Source organism: Nicotiana tabacum, chromosome 23 (genome assembly GCF_000715075.1).
Source record: "Nicotiana tabacum cultivar K326 chromosome 23, ASM71507v2, whole genome shotgun sequence".
NCBI classification, from domain to species: Eukaryota; Viridiplantae; Streptophyta; class Magnoliopsida; order Solanales; family Solanaceae; genus Nicotiana; species Nicotiana tabacum.
This window is the reverse complement of record NC_134102.1, coordinates 144,212,766-144,228,715: the sequence shown is the minus strand read 5'-3', so window position 1 is coordinate 144,228,715 and position 15,950 is coordinate 144,212,766. Positions and strand designations below refer to the sequence as shown.

Here is a 15,950-nt window from a genome sequence, read left to right as displayed (position 1 = left end):
CTTGGTCAATACTTTGGCATATTATTCTACAACAGAATATTTTGGAAATCATATTGTTCGTTATGAACAACTCCAACACTCTCTTCGTCCCCCCACCCCCCACCCAAAAAAAAATTATCATGGGAGGATATTAACAAGTTAAGTGAGACAGCTGCGTCTAATGCACAATAGCGGGTAGCTGATTCATTTTATTGTTAAACCATCACATCAACGCTGGTAACTGTATTCAGCAAGTGGTGGGAGTGAAAATGGATGGATTTGGATAGTGTGGCGACCATCCTGAAGAAAGAAGAAACGAAAAGGAACTCCCAAATAACATCTTTTCCAGCTGCAATGAAAATCTGAAGGTGCTAAAAACTAAAGCTAGTGTACAATTATGGCATCTTTTATTGTATCGGAACAAATTACAACAAATCTTATAGCAGAATGATTTCGCCAGTGTACATTTAGATCGGTTCAAGAAGCAAGAGTGGTTGCCTCACAACCATCATGGACACAAGCTAAGACATCTTTATAGTCCCTTGAGAAGGTGAAAGAATCATAGACTTTACCATCCCTGCTCTTTTTGTATTCAAAAAGAAGCGATGAATGATTAAAGGCTGTAAGCTTGACGAACCCCCAATCATAATCCTTGTAAAGACTCCAAGTGGTATTAACAGGACTGAATTCTGATAAGTGGCTCCCTCCGCCACCTACAACAACATGGATTGTCCCATTGACAACACCAGAATAGTGTGATCTTTCCGAGTTCACGCATTGGTTCTGCATCATAGGAAAGTCCAATGTTAAAACACAGAGAATGGACTTATGTTATAGTAAAGGGTAATGGATCACATGCAGCTAGTTGTTCTCTAAAAAATTTCATGTTTTTGCCTTTACTTAAGAAAGGTCCAGATATCAATCCTGGTATAAAATGCCCTTGTCTATTAAGTTAATCGGTTAGTTTCTTTATTTTTGAAGACCGAATAATAAGAGCATGAATTACTGCCAGCATATGTTCTTGCTAAAGACAGGTTTATTGGTAAAGGAAAAAGAAGGAAACAATAAGAGAAGCCAGAAAACAAAGGTGTTTTGGATAGAAATGAAACCAACGGAAAAGTTCCATATTTTTCCTTTTAATTCTTTTGATGGAAGTATCCTCTCTTATCTTAATGCAAGTAAGATTAAAGTGTCTGGTGAAATGCTGACGGAACTATCTTGATAGCCAAAACTCCCTAATAAACTGTATTTGCATCTATTCTTTTCAAGCTATCTCATTTTAATGTCCGTCTTTCCAGAAAGGGAAATATAAAGAACACTTCTAAAAATTAATTATCTAGTATAGTAGATGAGACCCTCGGAGCTATACTTGTCCATCTTTGTATTATAAAAGAGAACCAAATTATAGTGTTATCCAATAAGTTTATTCACTTGATGCCAATGCTCCAACATGTTGAGACGTACAAGTAGTAAAATGCAGTTTCAATACGGCCATATAAACTTTCCCAACTATGGATGTGATTTCTAGTTCTGAGTCTATACAACTCAGACGTAAGCTTCGACATCAGAAACGAATTGTATGATTCAAAGTTAGAAAAGATAAGGAGCAATGCTTACCTGGTAAATGGGACAAGTTCTTTCATAGTTATGAACATGACCATAAAATGCAATATCCACTTTATATTTCTGCCAAAGCTTCTGCAAGCTCTCTCTTCCCATGGGCTCCTCAAATGAACCACCTATGCCATACCATTTGTCAGAAGAGTAACCAAGAACCCGATGAGCAGAAAATATCAGCCAAGGCTGCTTCTGTCTGTCTACTGATGCAAGACAATGTTCAATAAATTTATATTGGTCAGATCCCTCTCTCCAATCATGCTCGCTGTCTGCTATGCAAAAGTGAAACATGCCATAATCTGTTGAATACCTACAGTTAGGATACATAAGTCATAGCAAAATGTCAGAAGTTGACGGAAGAGAGTGTTCTAATATAAATGATTCAAGCGCTTTCAACACACATGCTGCAAGTAAGCTTTCTTTACGAATGTAACTTGATCATCTCTCGCTTCCACATCCCAAATTGAATATCTTGATATATTTTTTAAGGGACAAGCTTCAACATCTTTGTCCATAACTTCTAAAGTTTTTTTTTCTTTTCCATAACTTCTAAAGTAGTGAAAAATATCAACAGAAAAAAAACAATGAATTCATCTTCTTTCACTATGGAGACTGGACAAATTAAAACCAACCAAGATCTTCAATTGGAAAAATGTGCACAGGTACAAGCTAGTCTTCAGTACAAGCACTTAAACAATCTTTCAAGTCCTTTTTTTGTTCAATAGAGAAAGGTTACCCACCCTTTTTAAGCATGAAAATTCCTTTTACTTGTCACAGCAGAACCTGATTCTTTCTTTTCTTATTGTGTGTGTGTGTGTGTGTGTGTTGTGGGGAGAGGGAGAGGACTCTAAACAACTGATTGCCCAGACTTTCATGTCAAATATAATGAATGATAGAGAATAGTTTATTACCAAAACTTAGCTCTATTATCCGCGGGAACATAAAACATGGTTTGAGCTAGCACTCCACATTCTCCACCAGAATCATTACCCTCATAGAAGGAGCCAGTTCCAGGGCAATCACGCTCATGATTACCACTGCAAGGAGTTCATATTTCATAGAAAAAGAAATAAATGAAAAGTAACGGGTGAAGCTTAATAACACACAACATTGTTGAGGACACGAACCTTGCAATCATATAGGGTACAGTTGATGCAATAGGTTCCACTTGTGCAGTAAATTGGTCCCATTGTGATATATATCCATTGGCATACGTAATGTCTCCTATATGAAAAACTATGTCAATGTTTTTTAGATCCTTGATGAGTTGGTCTGTTGTATTGAGTGAGCCCGGTTGATAATTACTATACTCATTTGAACCATCACGCTCAGCCTGAAAATCACTATAGAGTTTAATATTTTCTGATTTGCACATTGACAAAAACTTTATTGAAGCAAGGTTCAAAGAAGATGAAAGCACGAGATTCTGTAAAGTCCGTTTTCTGCTCAAAATGAACTACTACAAAAATAATCCACATAAAGCATCTCAAGATATCTACCACAACCATTCGATGAAACACACTCTTTAAGTTAGTCAATGGTTAGTGATTTCAAGTTCTCAGGAAAAGAGTGATGCTTTTTTAAAATGCAAAGGGTACACTAGAAGGGCCTGACCTGACAGTAAGCAAAGGGGATCTATGAAAGATTACCACAACATTCAGATTACATCAGTGAGAGGTAGCCTACTAGCAAATAATTCCAAACTGGATGTAAGTGCTCAGCAAAGGAGAAAATACAAGCTTAGTCTTTGGCCATCATACCAATTATATCAGTTACCAAAGATTTAAAAATAAATGACTGATGCCACATGGAGTGGCCTTACATTCTCATAAGATCAGTGGTAGCACAAGCTTAGAACTTGTAGTTTATCAGATCATACACATTCTAAAGAAAGGAAATATGATCATGAATGATAGTTTGAACTCAATATATATGATATGATAGTAAATGAAAATTTTGTTGCTCAAGTTACTCACATACGTCTTAATAACTCGAACTATATGCAATTACTATACTGCTCCTAAAAACAAATTTAGTAATAACCTAGTAATGTGATGCTTAAATCAATGCCTATAAGACCAATGTTTTAAAAGGCGTGGGCGTAAGGCGAGGCGTTTTACATATGCCTCAGCGGGGTGTAAGCCCCATAGGTATTTAGTTTTTAATATTTTATAAAATAATATAATGACAGTAAATATTTATAAACAGGTAAAATTGCATAAATATTGAAGAAAACTATATATATGTGTGCTCCATCCCCATAAAAAACTAATCAAAACAATCTATTATACGTTACTTACAAGCACAACTAATTTGAGTCAAAGAATAAAGTTTTCTATATGGAGGAACAAAAAGGATGATTAACTTGCAATTTGACCTTTGAATTTGCTGCTATGAAAAAGAATGTAGTTCTCTTTGTATTTATAAAAAAATTTAAATATTCGTTGCTTTTGGGAGATATTAGCAGACTAGCGGACAAGATAAAAAATTGGGAAAACCATGAATTAGGGCTTAAATCAATAAAAAAGGTCTTTACTTTTAAATTTAATACTTTTGAGTTCCTTTTAAACCTTTTGAGTAATTACCAAACTGACTTTTAAGAATTTGGATATTATATGAAGGACTAATTCAACAAATTTTGTTTTAATTTGAAGAAGTCTCTGGGGCTTACTCCTTACTAAAAAAACCGCTCCCCGAATGCTCGGGCGTACATCCGGGCTTACGCCCCTGGGCGTTTTTGGTACGCCTCGCCCCGGGGCTCGCCCCATAAACGCCTTTTAAAACAGAGTATAAGACATGTCTCACATTAATCGCACGAATCTGCAGAATCAAGCTGTCATATAAGACTAAACCTGTTTAACGGGCCGGGTTGACCCGTTTTCGGCCCGACCCGGTAGTTAGGGGGCCGGGTGGGCTGGGTTAGGGGGGTTGGTCCGTATAAAAAAAAATCTGGTTAACCGGACCGGTCGAAACCGGTATAAGAAAATAGTTGTTGAACCGGTTAACCGGACTGGCCCGGACCGGTTCAACGGCTATTTCTGAATTATTTTTTTTAAAAATGGATTTGACCGTTGGCAACAGTCAACTTCAAATTTGACCGTTGCCCAACGAAATTATTGCAAGAATGGCCCTTTTTTGGGCAATTGTTTTTAAAAATAACACTTTCAGTATTTACTAATTTAGCCCTTTAAAAAACTATAAATACACCCCCTCTTCTTCATTTCTTCACTCATCTCTCATTTCTCAAACTCAAATCTCAATTGTCATTCTCTCATTCTTCACCTAAATTGCAATCAAGTATTTGGTTCTCATTTTCTTTGGAATTTAATTTATCATATTATTTGAAGTTTGAACTTTGAACAATTGACGTTTCTTTGTGGTAACATTGGAGTTGCGAAAATTATCAAGTGTTCAACTTATTGCGGAATTCGGTGCACTTCCTCCAACTCTTTCTCTTATTTACTATTTTATTTGTATATTTAATTTTTGTTAGTAGTTAAATTTTCACAATATATTTAATGCTGCAAAAAGAGTTTGTAATAGGGTTGCTAATCGGGGTAATCGGGGAAATAGAAAAAGAGGTACTACTTCAACATCTAGTAGTAATTTAAATGACTCTACACATGTTTCTGAAACATCATCTAATAATAATATAGATTATGAACAATTACAGGAAGATTTCGATATAGAAGATAATGAATTAGAAATTGAAGATGAGACACCACTTACACCTAGTAGTGTTGGAGTTGGTAGCAGGGGTGGTGGTCGTGGCACTAGTAGTAGACCACCCGTGGCCCCGACTACTAATCGGAGGAAAAGAAGTAAAGTTTGAAAATATTTTGACGAAATAGAGAATTCTGATAGAGTTAGATGCAAACTTTGTAAAGATGATTTTAAACATAAGACTGGAGGAAGTTTAGGGGGGACTGGAACACTTAGTAGACATTTGAAAATTACTCATCCTATAGAATGAGGCTCTGATTTAGATGAAAATCAAGGAACTCTAAACCCTAGTACTGGAGTACTTATAAAATGTGATAAAATGAAGGATCGTGAGGAGTTAGCAAAAATGATTGCTTTGGGTTGTCTACCTTTTTCTTTTGCTTCTTCATCATATCTGACTATGTATATTCAAAGGATTTATAATCCCTTATTTAAAGATATGTTTCAGAGATTGAATTAGATCGGAACGAAGAAATCAAGGACGTGAAGATGTTGATAAACCAGAAGACGAGGAACTTGGAGATATATTAAAACATGGTCACCCATCTGAATTTAACACTCCAGAAGATGGCCAAGAAGTTCATATTGATTATGAAGAACTTACTAAGGCAATGCAAAACCTTTGAAGTTCTAGATTTATATTTAATAATTAAACTTTGAATTTACTCTTTTTTCGTTAATTTAGTTGTTGTTAAATGTAAACTTTAATTTGCAAGTTTGAAATAAAAAAAGAACTTGCAAATTATAAGTGCAATTTTTTTCCATCTTCGTTGTATTATATTATCTTAAATTCTTAATGAAATATTCAAATATAAGAATTTGAAAGTCTTTGCATCCTTTATTCAAACACTCTTTTTATAAGATTATTTTTTTGTTTTATATTTTAACTTTACTTGTACAAAAAAAAAAAAAACCCGGCCCGGCCCCTTAGGCCCGGAACCGTTACGGTTCAATTTTTGACCGGATGAGGCCGGACCCGTTAATCCCAGTTTGTAAAACCCGGAACCCGGCCCGGATTGGTGACCGGCCGATCACTATTTTTCTCGACCCAGACCGGCCCGGCCCACCCGTTTGTCACCTTTATATAGGACCCATATTTGAACTCCTTTGCTAACATCAGAATGTAGGTGAATTATCATATTCAGAGTAGGAAAGGTAATAATTCAATGGACATAAAACTAGTACTCCCACTATAACAATTTAAATGACCTTTCGGGACATGGTGAATGATTTACTCGCAATTGTAAGTAAGAATGTTCAACAATCTCATCACAAGTTTCTTTGATTTCAAGTTCATTTGGAAATACATATTCTACAAAAAACAATGCTTTTTTCCTTTCAGAAAAACTTTTCACGTATTTCATATTTCACTTTGTCCAACTTGAAATTCCAGAGAAATTGTCTCTGCTGTATCCTACAGAAAATGAGATGTTAGCCTATAACTTCGCACAATCCTTAGTTTGAGGTAAAGAAACTGATTTCGGAACCTTGTAACTCTGATTCTATTTTTGGCACTCTATCCAAGAAGAGAAGAATGGATGAGAGACGGATTCTCTAATTTTTCAGTATTAGTACTTGATGTTACCTTTCCCATGTCTCCAAAAATTATAACCCGTTGCAACGAGTTCTGTCCCGGATATGGGGATGATCTAAAGGAATACATCTTACTCCAAACATAGGAACCATTTGATAATATGTGACCCATCTTGTATGTGTACCTGACAAATTTGTTGTTTAATCCAACAGAAATATACATGAACATTGTCTCAAGTCAAAGTTCTATTCCTGAGGCAACACAAATTGTACTACAAACTTACAAGTTGTTTGGCCACAAATCCTTCATGAAGCTAGTGTGTATGAACCCTGGATCACGCCAACCAACTGTACGAGCAGGCGAACCTGAAAGTGCACATGAGATAAGTATTACTTGCAGGCTGATATATCTCACTGGTTTTGCTAACAATGGAGCACAGATTAAATGAAACAGTTGGTTAAACTGGAATTTAGAGCTTATTCAATGATTGCCGGAATTGGTTCTTTGCCTCAATTAAGCTTAAATATCATGATTTCTCAACCCTTTGGAGTGTCTGCATAGAAATTCTAACGTCCAGCATTCATTGACGACCTCTGCTAACACCCTTCACTGAAGATGGACTAGACTCCAATAATCTGTCTTATATAGTTACCACCATAACCACATGCAGCATCAGTCGCTTAAGAATAATAGGGGACAGAGCTCTATGCTAGTTTTAGTGTTAGAAACTGGAAGAGCATATGCATAAATCATAAAATTCAAACTCGAAAAGTGTTAGTTTGATAAAAAAAAAATGTGTAAATTTTTGCACATGCTTAAAAATGTCTACAACAGAAGCTGCAGGCCAAAAATAGCGCAACTCACTTTTATCTCAGTCAGAGTTTGCAATGATTATTACAGAACAGGGAAGCACCTGAGCGCAAACCATAGTTGTCTTCCTTAAATAATTTGTAGGTACGATACTTATTTTCTTTCCCTCATTTTCTTAAGGTTGAAGCATAACTTTAAAATAAAAAGGCTACTCAGGTCCAATGAAGCCACTCTGTTGCTCCCAGAAAAAGAGAAATGTGTGAGATTGATTGTTACCATTTGGTGTTCTTCAACACATACCTCTTGATCATTGATAAAAAAAAATGAACCTTGGTCCTAATGATAAAGAAATGAAGGGTTGAGTTGGGACCAAGGTTCATTTCTTTAACAATCATCATGTTTTTAAGTTCTCAATAACTTGCTTTACCCTCTTGGAAATACATATGGAAGCATAAACGTAGACAACCAATTTTAGCGTCACTGCTTCCTAAAATTAGCAAGACACATGGTGAATCTTAAAGTTTGTGATTGATAACTTGATCGATTTCACTTTCCAAGATTTATACGATGCTACATGAGGAATGCTGTCATTAAAATTGTAACATACCACACATGGTGTTTCTATCAAATGTCAATGTTCCTGCTGGTGAGCGATGTTGAGGATCACCCTTCCGGCCCCACTCAATGAAAGGAACAGCTTCGTCTATATCATAGCCACTTGTCCAGGTCACTGTCATCTATGGAAACAGAATAAAACATGAAGATTACATCACATACAAGAAAACATGAAGATATATATCACGCAGACATGGCTAGTGCACATATCGAGCCAAATGATGGAATAGCACAACAGGGCGAGGATGATGTCCCTTCCTCTATAGTAGAGAAATAAACTAGGATTAGCACCAACTTACTTCATTCCATGACTTCCCCAAAGCAAGCCGTGGATAAAGTGGTGCTTTAGGATTTGCAAATGATATGGAATTTGAAACTGCCACCAGCTTTGGCTGCAACAAATAGCTTATATTTAGTTAACTTGACAAAAATACTAAAACTAGCAAGCATTTGAGCAGCTATTTTGTTTGTAGACTTGTGACGGATCAAATTATCATCTACAGCACTGGTATGCAGCGCTTGCTGGATGATGTATATTTTGGAATTTGAATGCTGAGTTGTATGGAGGTTTTTTTCAACAGATATATCTAGAAATCAAATACTATATGATAAGAACATATAGATGAGCAATGGAAGCCTTTAAATGTAAGCCAAAAAAGTGAATCCTAATGTTATTTTTGCATGTAACTTCTATAAACCTAAAGTGCAAAGCAATTTGGTGTGGGAGCGAAAAGGAAAAAGGAAGAAAAAATGAAGCATAGAGGTCAGTTGGTTTACAGACATTTGACAACCCCCCGGTAAACAATGCAAAGGAGAAATCTGCCCGCTGATTGATTAATTGGAACTTCAGAGAAGTTTTTCCTGTTTTCACGTAACCAGAATTGGAGAAATTTGCAAAGTTGTACTGCGGCAAACACATTATTTTGGTTAGAAAATGCAAACACATCTCCTAATTGCTTTCAGTTCTTAAGAATATGCGTGAACTATACTAACCTTAATTGGTGCTGTACAAATATATGGAGCCTGTTCTCTGGGATCGTTTTCAAAATAACATGTGGATCCACTGAGATGCAAAAGGACACATCAACTCGTTACTGGAAGATCTATTATCAAGCAGCAAATTTAAAAAGACTAGTCTGCCATAAGTTCAAAGATGAACTTACTATAAATTAGGATGCTAGAGCTTAAGACTACTAAAGGCATTTAGGAAGTAGAGATAATACAAAAATGAACATACTTGAATTTTGCTGGAGAGAAAACTGCAACCCAGTCATCATGAGATGGCTTCGGGTGCTCAATATCTACTGTTACCCATTCAGTGTCACCACCCTGTCATGTTAACGAATATATCATAGCTTACAAAGAGTATCCAGACATTTCTAGAATCAGCGGCGGAGCCAGAAATTCACTTGTGATCTAAGGAAATTTAGCCCCCCCCCCTCTACCACCATACTAGAATCTTTTCTTATATCAAGGGGATTCAATAGTTCATATATAACCAAAAATTACCCTATTTGTACAGTAAAATTTTCTGGAAGGGGGATTCAATTGAACCCCCTTGGCTCCCTTTAGCTCCTCCAATATCTAGAACGATGCAAGACTAGCTATAATGCAAGAAAGGTCCATAAATATGGTGAGAACAAAACAGAAAGAAGCTAGTGGTGAGTCAAGAATACGTGGAATGTACATTGATTTCTAATATCTCTTGTAAAAGCTAAGAGAATACTTACAGCTATCAAGATAAATGTTTCAATTTCGCCCCAATATCCATGTAAAAAGCTTCATATTCCCAACCCAAAGCCCCATCACGAAATGGAAAAAAGAACATTTTTTAACAAAAGGATGAATTTGCTATATAAATTCAGAAGAAGTACCTTGGCACCAAGAATTAGTGGATAAGCTCTAACGGTGACCGACTCCTGAAGTGCAAGAGTAGCTCTATGTATTGCTATATTTGATAAAGGCTGCTCCCCGCTATGAGCTGAAGCAACATACAGACTACCCAATAATACAAAAATCAACTTTGCAAAGCATAGAATACTCTTCATTTTTTCACTCAATTGGTACACAGAGAGTGAAACAAATACTTCCCTTTACTTATCAGGAATCCAAGAGAGTTAGTCAAGATTAGGAGTAGGAACCTAGGACTTCAGAGGTTTTAGCAAAAGTCGCCGGCTTTTGCGTGAAGATTCCAAGAAATATTCCAATCATGGAAGTCCACTTAAGTATGTCCACCAAAGACTTCAATTTTTGGCTCTCTAAATTTAAGTCTTAACTTGGTACACACTCTTTGGAGTTGTGTATTTGATTTTCTATGGTGAATTTTGAGATCTCAAATGAACATCTTGCTTGAATTGTTGTCACGTGTCTTTAATTATTATATTGTATTATTTGATAAATTTATAATATTACTAAAAAAAGTAAGATATATAGTAAAATTATTTTATAAAAATATAGGATAAAGGCTTTTTGAATAATAAGGATGGACAAGATAAGAATGGATAAGATAAGAGAAAAGTACAAGGTAACAATGTCATCATATCAAATATGTCGTTCTAAAAAGTGTCATTTTTCATAGTTATGTCACGACAACATTGTATTTAATGATACGATATAATAATATTTAAGTAACAAGCAAAATAAATATTATATTTAAAATAACAGTATCTTATAATAAAATAGGTAACAAACATCCAAACAAGCTGGAAAAGTCTGGCCAAAGGCGATGACCCTCTCGCCCACACTCATTGGCAGCTGTGTGATTGTAATTTACTTTGTCCAAGTGAAGGACAGAAATTTGAGTGGTGGACTAATGGTAGTGAAAATTAGGGTTTACGGGTTAGTTTGGTTTTGAAAACCAAATCAAATTTGAATTGGTTTGGTTTTATCGGATTTTTCGGGTTTTTAGATTTTTTTGTTACATAAATATTTTTCAATCTTACTTTGTTAAAGTTATAAATAAAGTTTTGATAAGTGAATATGTTTACTGAAAATTTAAAAATTGAATAACATATGATCTATTAAAATATTCTTATGGGAGAATTTTCTTAGTAACACATGATAGTTATTTTCTTAATTATATAACATTAATTTTTTTGTTAATGTATGCTTTCAAGGTTAACCGAATTTAATAATTAAACATAAAAATCAAGATGATACCTAAATAATGATATATTCTATTTAATTCTAAATCAAATTCGAAAAAGATATAAGAAATCTTGACATATGAATATGGAAAAATAAAGAGATGATTGACGCATTTCAGTAACACTTAATAAAAAAGTGATACAACCCATTATTTATAGTAAATAAAAATAAATGCACTTTATAATTTTATTAAATATTAATTACATCACTCAGGATCTCGAATATTTCTACATTTTAAAAAAATCAATATAAAGTCTTAAAAAAATATATAAAAAATATGTCAGTTTGATTCATATTTTTTTACTCAATATGAAACCAAATCAAACTAAACCTAGTCGGGTTTTTAATCGGTTTGGTGCGGTTTTCCGATTCGGTTTGAACACTCGCGATGATTGACATGAATATGTAACATTGCTCTATTAATTTTTATTTTAATTGATGAGGTCTGTGTTCATATTAATTTGTTAACAACTTAATTGTTGTTTCACCAACTACATGTCGTTACTCTGCTCATCAACACATAACAGAGAGAAATAAATCACTTACGCTTCGTTTGGTACAGCATATAAGAAGAAATAATCATAGTATAAAGGAGCTGTAAATGTTATTCCATATTTGGTAGTATATATTTCCTATTCATGCGTAGTCCTTTCTTTTTTTTTTGCTAATAAAGATACTGATATTAAAAGCTAAAGTGTATCATTATTAGTAGAATATCTATGTATAATTAATCCTTATATAAAATTATACATTAATTTTGGTAATTTTGGTATACCTTTATATCACTATTGACATGGAATAACTAATTCCTGTATAAGATAAAACATCAAAAGGATAAATTTATCTTTGTCTTTTCCTAGAAGCCTATGAAAGCAAAGTATCCAAGGATATAGTAAATTCATAGTCTATGCACATATTACTAATTCTTGTATTATTAATTTTTGTATTAATAACCCATGTATAACTTATTTTCGAACCAAACAACCCCTTATTGATTCTTTTTGTCCATGCTGAAATTTAGATCTTAATTTTCAATAATTTTCATTTCGTTTTATTGGCCGTTAGACTATAACATTGAAGCCTTGAGTGCAACAATATTGGTTAATCTTCTATGTTCTATTTTAGTCCTTTCCCAAAATTTATTCATTACTCTTCTTTTTTCATTCATTTGCATTTTTATCTCATCCGTAATGGTTGCAATTACTTTATTCCAAATTAGCTTTCATGCTAAATTTTAGGTTTAATATATAGTTAACCCCTCAATTTATCGGCAAATAGACACACTTCAATTTCACGAACAATCTTTCATACATCAAAAGGTTTGGAGAGATAGATTGAAGGAGGGGAGAAAAGTGATTATGGTGGAAGGGCCGGTGATAGTGTGACAATGGTGGAGAAGATGACGAAAGGTGAGGGTGGGGAAGATGAATTTTTTCCTTTTTTTTAATGTTGTCAATTTGGATGTAACTTAAGTAATTCTTTTTCTCCCTTGAGTTATGACATATGTCGACTGGCGTGTATAATGAATTTATACGAAAAGCGATCAAGCATAAAAGAAGAATGAATTAAACACACTAGGAAAATGTTTGATGTGCAAAAGATTGTCCGTGAAATTGGGGTATGTAAGAGAGATTTGCCTATAAATTGGGGATCAACTATGTATAAGCCTTAAAATAAAATTTAACATATGGACTAGCTTAAACTGTAGTTGTCATTCTTTTGTGTTAATGATACAATTAGTTATGTATCTTACTTGTATTAACCTAACAACTGAATAATAACAACACATGATTTCAATTATATACGTTGACACTATCAAAGTTTCTCACACTGTCGATGTAGTTTATCGGTTGTAATTTCCCATTTACCATATTTTTTAGATTACCGGTCCATTCTTGCTATAAAACTTAGACGTAGCTCGCTTTGAAGTAAGATAATATTTTTTACACTATCAATATAATATATAAGTTAAACTCTAAAATACAGTGGTAATAATTGTACATCCTGACTTTTTTTTAAGTTGGTAGAGAATTTTTTTTTACTGTTTATTGGTCCCAAATTGTAGTAGGAAATAAAAGCCCATTGCAAAGGAAAATACAACACTTAGTTATTTGTGAAAATAGCACGGGCTAGCCAGTTTTCGGACTAATAATCGAAAAATAGTTAGCGTTTGCAAAATCATTAAAAAATAGTCATTATTTTGCTGCAACACGGAAAGTTCCACCATAATATACTAGAGATTGGTGCACCTGTGTATGAACTTCTAGCATATTATGCTGGACAGTATATTATGCTGAAAGTTCACATGTAAAATATTCAAACTTCAGTATATCATGCTGGAATATTTTCCAGATTTTGAACAGTGTTTTTGTTCATATTTATCTTTACATGAAAAGTGGCTAAATTTCAATTACTTTTGAAACTGTGACAATTTTTTAATTACCACTTGTAAATCTAACTATTTTTGAGTTTGTCCTAGCTATTTTGAAGACAATCCGACAATTTTATATTGATTTGAAGTCCAACAATCTTAATATAGTTACGACACCAAGTTGTCCATTACCAGTAATGTCAATCAACCTAGATCTACCTACCTTTATAAATATCAACTAGTCAATTTGACCGCGTTTCGTGCGGTTGTAAAAAAAAAAATTATGATTTTGATCTTATTTTAATTTAATTAAAATTTAACATATTGTTAAAACAATAAATATATTTTCATAATTTTGGAGTATTAAAAAAAAGTAGAGTTATTTTTTCAAAAGACTGATCAAAAAGCTTGTACTGTGTACAACTAAGTTCCCAAAAAAAGTGTCACACCCCTTTTATACCCCAAAAAAGATATGTATTGTGGATTATTATGGGTTAAAGAGTTTTTTCAATTAAAGTGACAAATTTGAGTAGAGATTATTTTATTTACAGAGTCGCCACTTGGAATTTGGGTGTTCCAAGTCACATTTTATTTGAATTCCTAGTCAAAGGAAGGTTTGACTCTATTATTATTGGTCTGCGAAAATAATGTCCGGGTAAGAAATTCTGTTGACCGAGGAGAAGGTGTAAGGCATTTTTCGAGTCCCGTGGTTCTAGCACGGTCGCTTTATCGACTACATCTGGCTTGAATTAATTTTGGATAAATTATGATTTATTGGTTTCCATGCTTTATCTATCCGCTTTTAATTATTAAAATATGGAATTATCTTTAAAACGAATCACGTATGTGAATCCGTTTTATTTATTGTGCCAAAATCATGTCACGCGTACGTGTACACAATTAATAGCATTTTATTATATTAAGATTGTGTTTGACCAAAGTTGCACGAACACATACTTCAGTTTTAATTTTGAAAATCACAATTATGCAACGCGAATATATACATAATCTCGATAAACTAATTAAAAGCGCGCTTAATGCACTCTAACGATGTTCATTATTCTTCCTAAACTTTGAGATTATTGTGAGGTCATGAATTATGGAATTACTTGTGGAAGAAGTGTATGGTTTTAGATATTTGAATAAATAAACCATCATATACCAATACCATATAGCCCAAACTTATTAGGATCCAAATCTTCCCAACTTTAAAGCAAGTTTGAATACCATATTTTCATAAACATAATTAAGCATATAGCTTTTAAGGACTAATTTACATTATTATTTATTAACTTGTTTTGGGTGATGAATTGCTGGAGTTTTCGAAAGAAAGACGAAGAAAAAATGACACAAGTAGAAATTCCCTTAGTGTAGAAGAAGAAAAAATAATTTCTCTCAATTCCCTCCTCTCTTCTTTCCTTTTTTTTTCCTTATCCTCCTCACATTTCTCTTCTATTTATAGAAAAAAATTCGAAATTTTTTCAGATTGTTTTAATAATTTTATTATTTTATTATTTTTTAATTAAAAAGAATTTTCACTTTTCATTTTTCTTCTTTTTTAAAAAAAAATAATTTTCCACTTTTCTTTACTTTTATTTTTAAATTTTTCACTTTTTTTACTTTACTTTTTTTTATTTTCCACTTTTTTTATTTTTTTTTAATTTCCACTTATTTTACTTTTTTTTTTAAAATTTCTACTTTTCTTTACTTTTTTTTAAAAAATATTCAGCTACCTTTACTTTTAATTTTTAATTTCATCTTTCTTGTACTTTTCATTTTTTAAAATTTTCACATTCTTTTACTTTTATTTTTTTAACTTTCCACTTTCTTTTACTTTTTTAAAAAAATAATTTCCACCTACTTTTACTTTTAATTTTTTATTCCATATTTTTAATTTTCCTATTATTTTATTTCCATCCGAAAATTAAAAAAAATTTAATTTTTTCGTTTTTTTAAATTTATTTTATTTTAAAATAAAGATAAAAAAATAAAAATAATACTAATAGTAATAATTTGACCTTTTAAATTATTTTTAATTCTTACCCTATATTAAAAAAAAATATAACAAAGCTAAAAAAAATATATTAAATTTCTAAAAATATTTACATAGTAGAAGATGGTAAAAATTTAAATATAGTCAAAAATTAGGTGCTC

The 15,950-nt window shown here is 33.0% G+C and overlaps 1 protein-coding gene across 2 annotated transcripts; it reads right to left on the bottom strand.

The window, feature by feature from the left end:
• Window positions 1-364: 364 nt before the first annotated feature.
• LOC107759506 (putative inactive purple acid phosphatase 27) lies at window positions 365-10,620 on the bottom strand. 2 transcript variants are annotated; one of them, XM_016577465.2, is made up of 12 exons: window positions 10,153-10,620; window positions 9,516-9,607; window positions 9,272-9,341; window positions 9,060-9,182; window positions 8,578-8,670; window positions 8,271-8,400; window positions 7,137-7,218; window positions 6,905-7,037; window positions 2,724-2,929; window positions 2,508-2,633; window positions 1,597-1,906; window positions 365-762 (listed from the first exon to the last, which is right to left on the bottom strand). In XM_016577465.2, exons 1-12 carry the CDS (start codon window positions 10,324-10,326, stop codon window positions 457-459), a joined length of 1,845 nt encoding a protein of 614 aa, XP_016432951.1. In that variant the 5' UTR covers window positions 10,327-10,620; the 3' UTR covers window positions 365-456. The 2 variants fall into 2 exon arrangements, with proteins under 2 accessions (XP_016432951.1, XP_075102733.1); XM_075246632.1 differs by lacking the exon at window positions 9,060-9,182.
• Between the last annotated feature and the right edge of the window lie 5,330 nt (window positions 10,621-15,950).

What these genes read in the sequence shown, in the direction of transcription:
- LOC107759506 (XM_016577465.2), bottom strand. Translation starts at nt 10,326, where the DNA reads ATGAAGAGTATTCTATGCTTTGCAAAGTTGATTTTTGTATTATTGGGT. An exon ending in TTTGTACAGCACCAATTAAG is followed by an intron (nt 9,183 to 9,271) that starts GTTAGTATAGTT and finishes TGTTTGCCGCAG; the next exon opens with TACAACTTTGCAAATTTCTC. An exon ending in GTACCCTATATGATTGCAAG is followed by an intron (nt 2,634 to 2,723) that starts GTTCGTGTCCTC and finishes AACTCCTTGCAG; the next exon opens with TGGTAATCATGAGCGTGATT.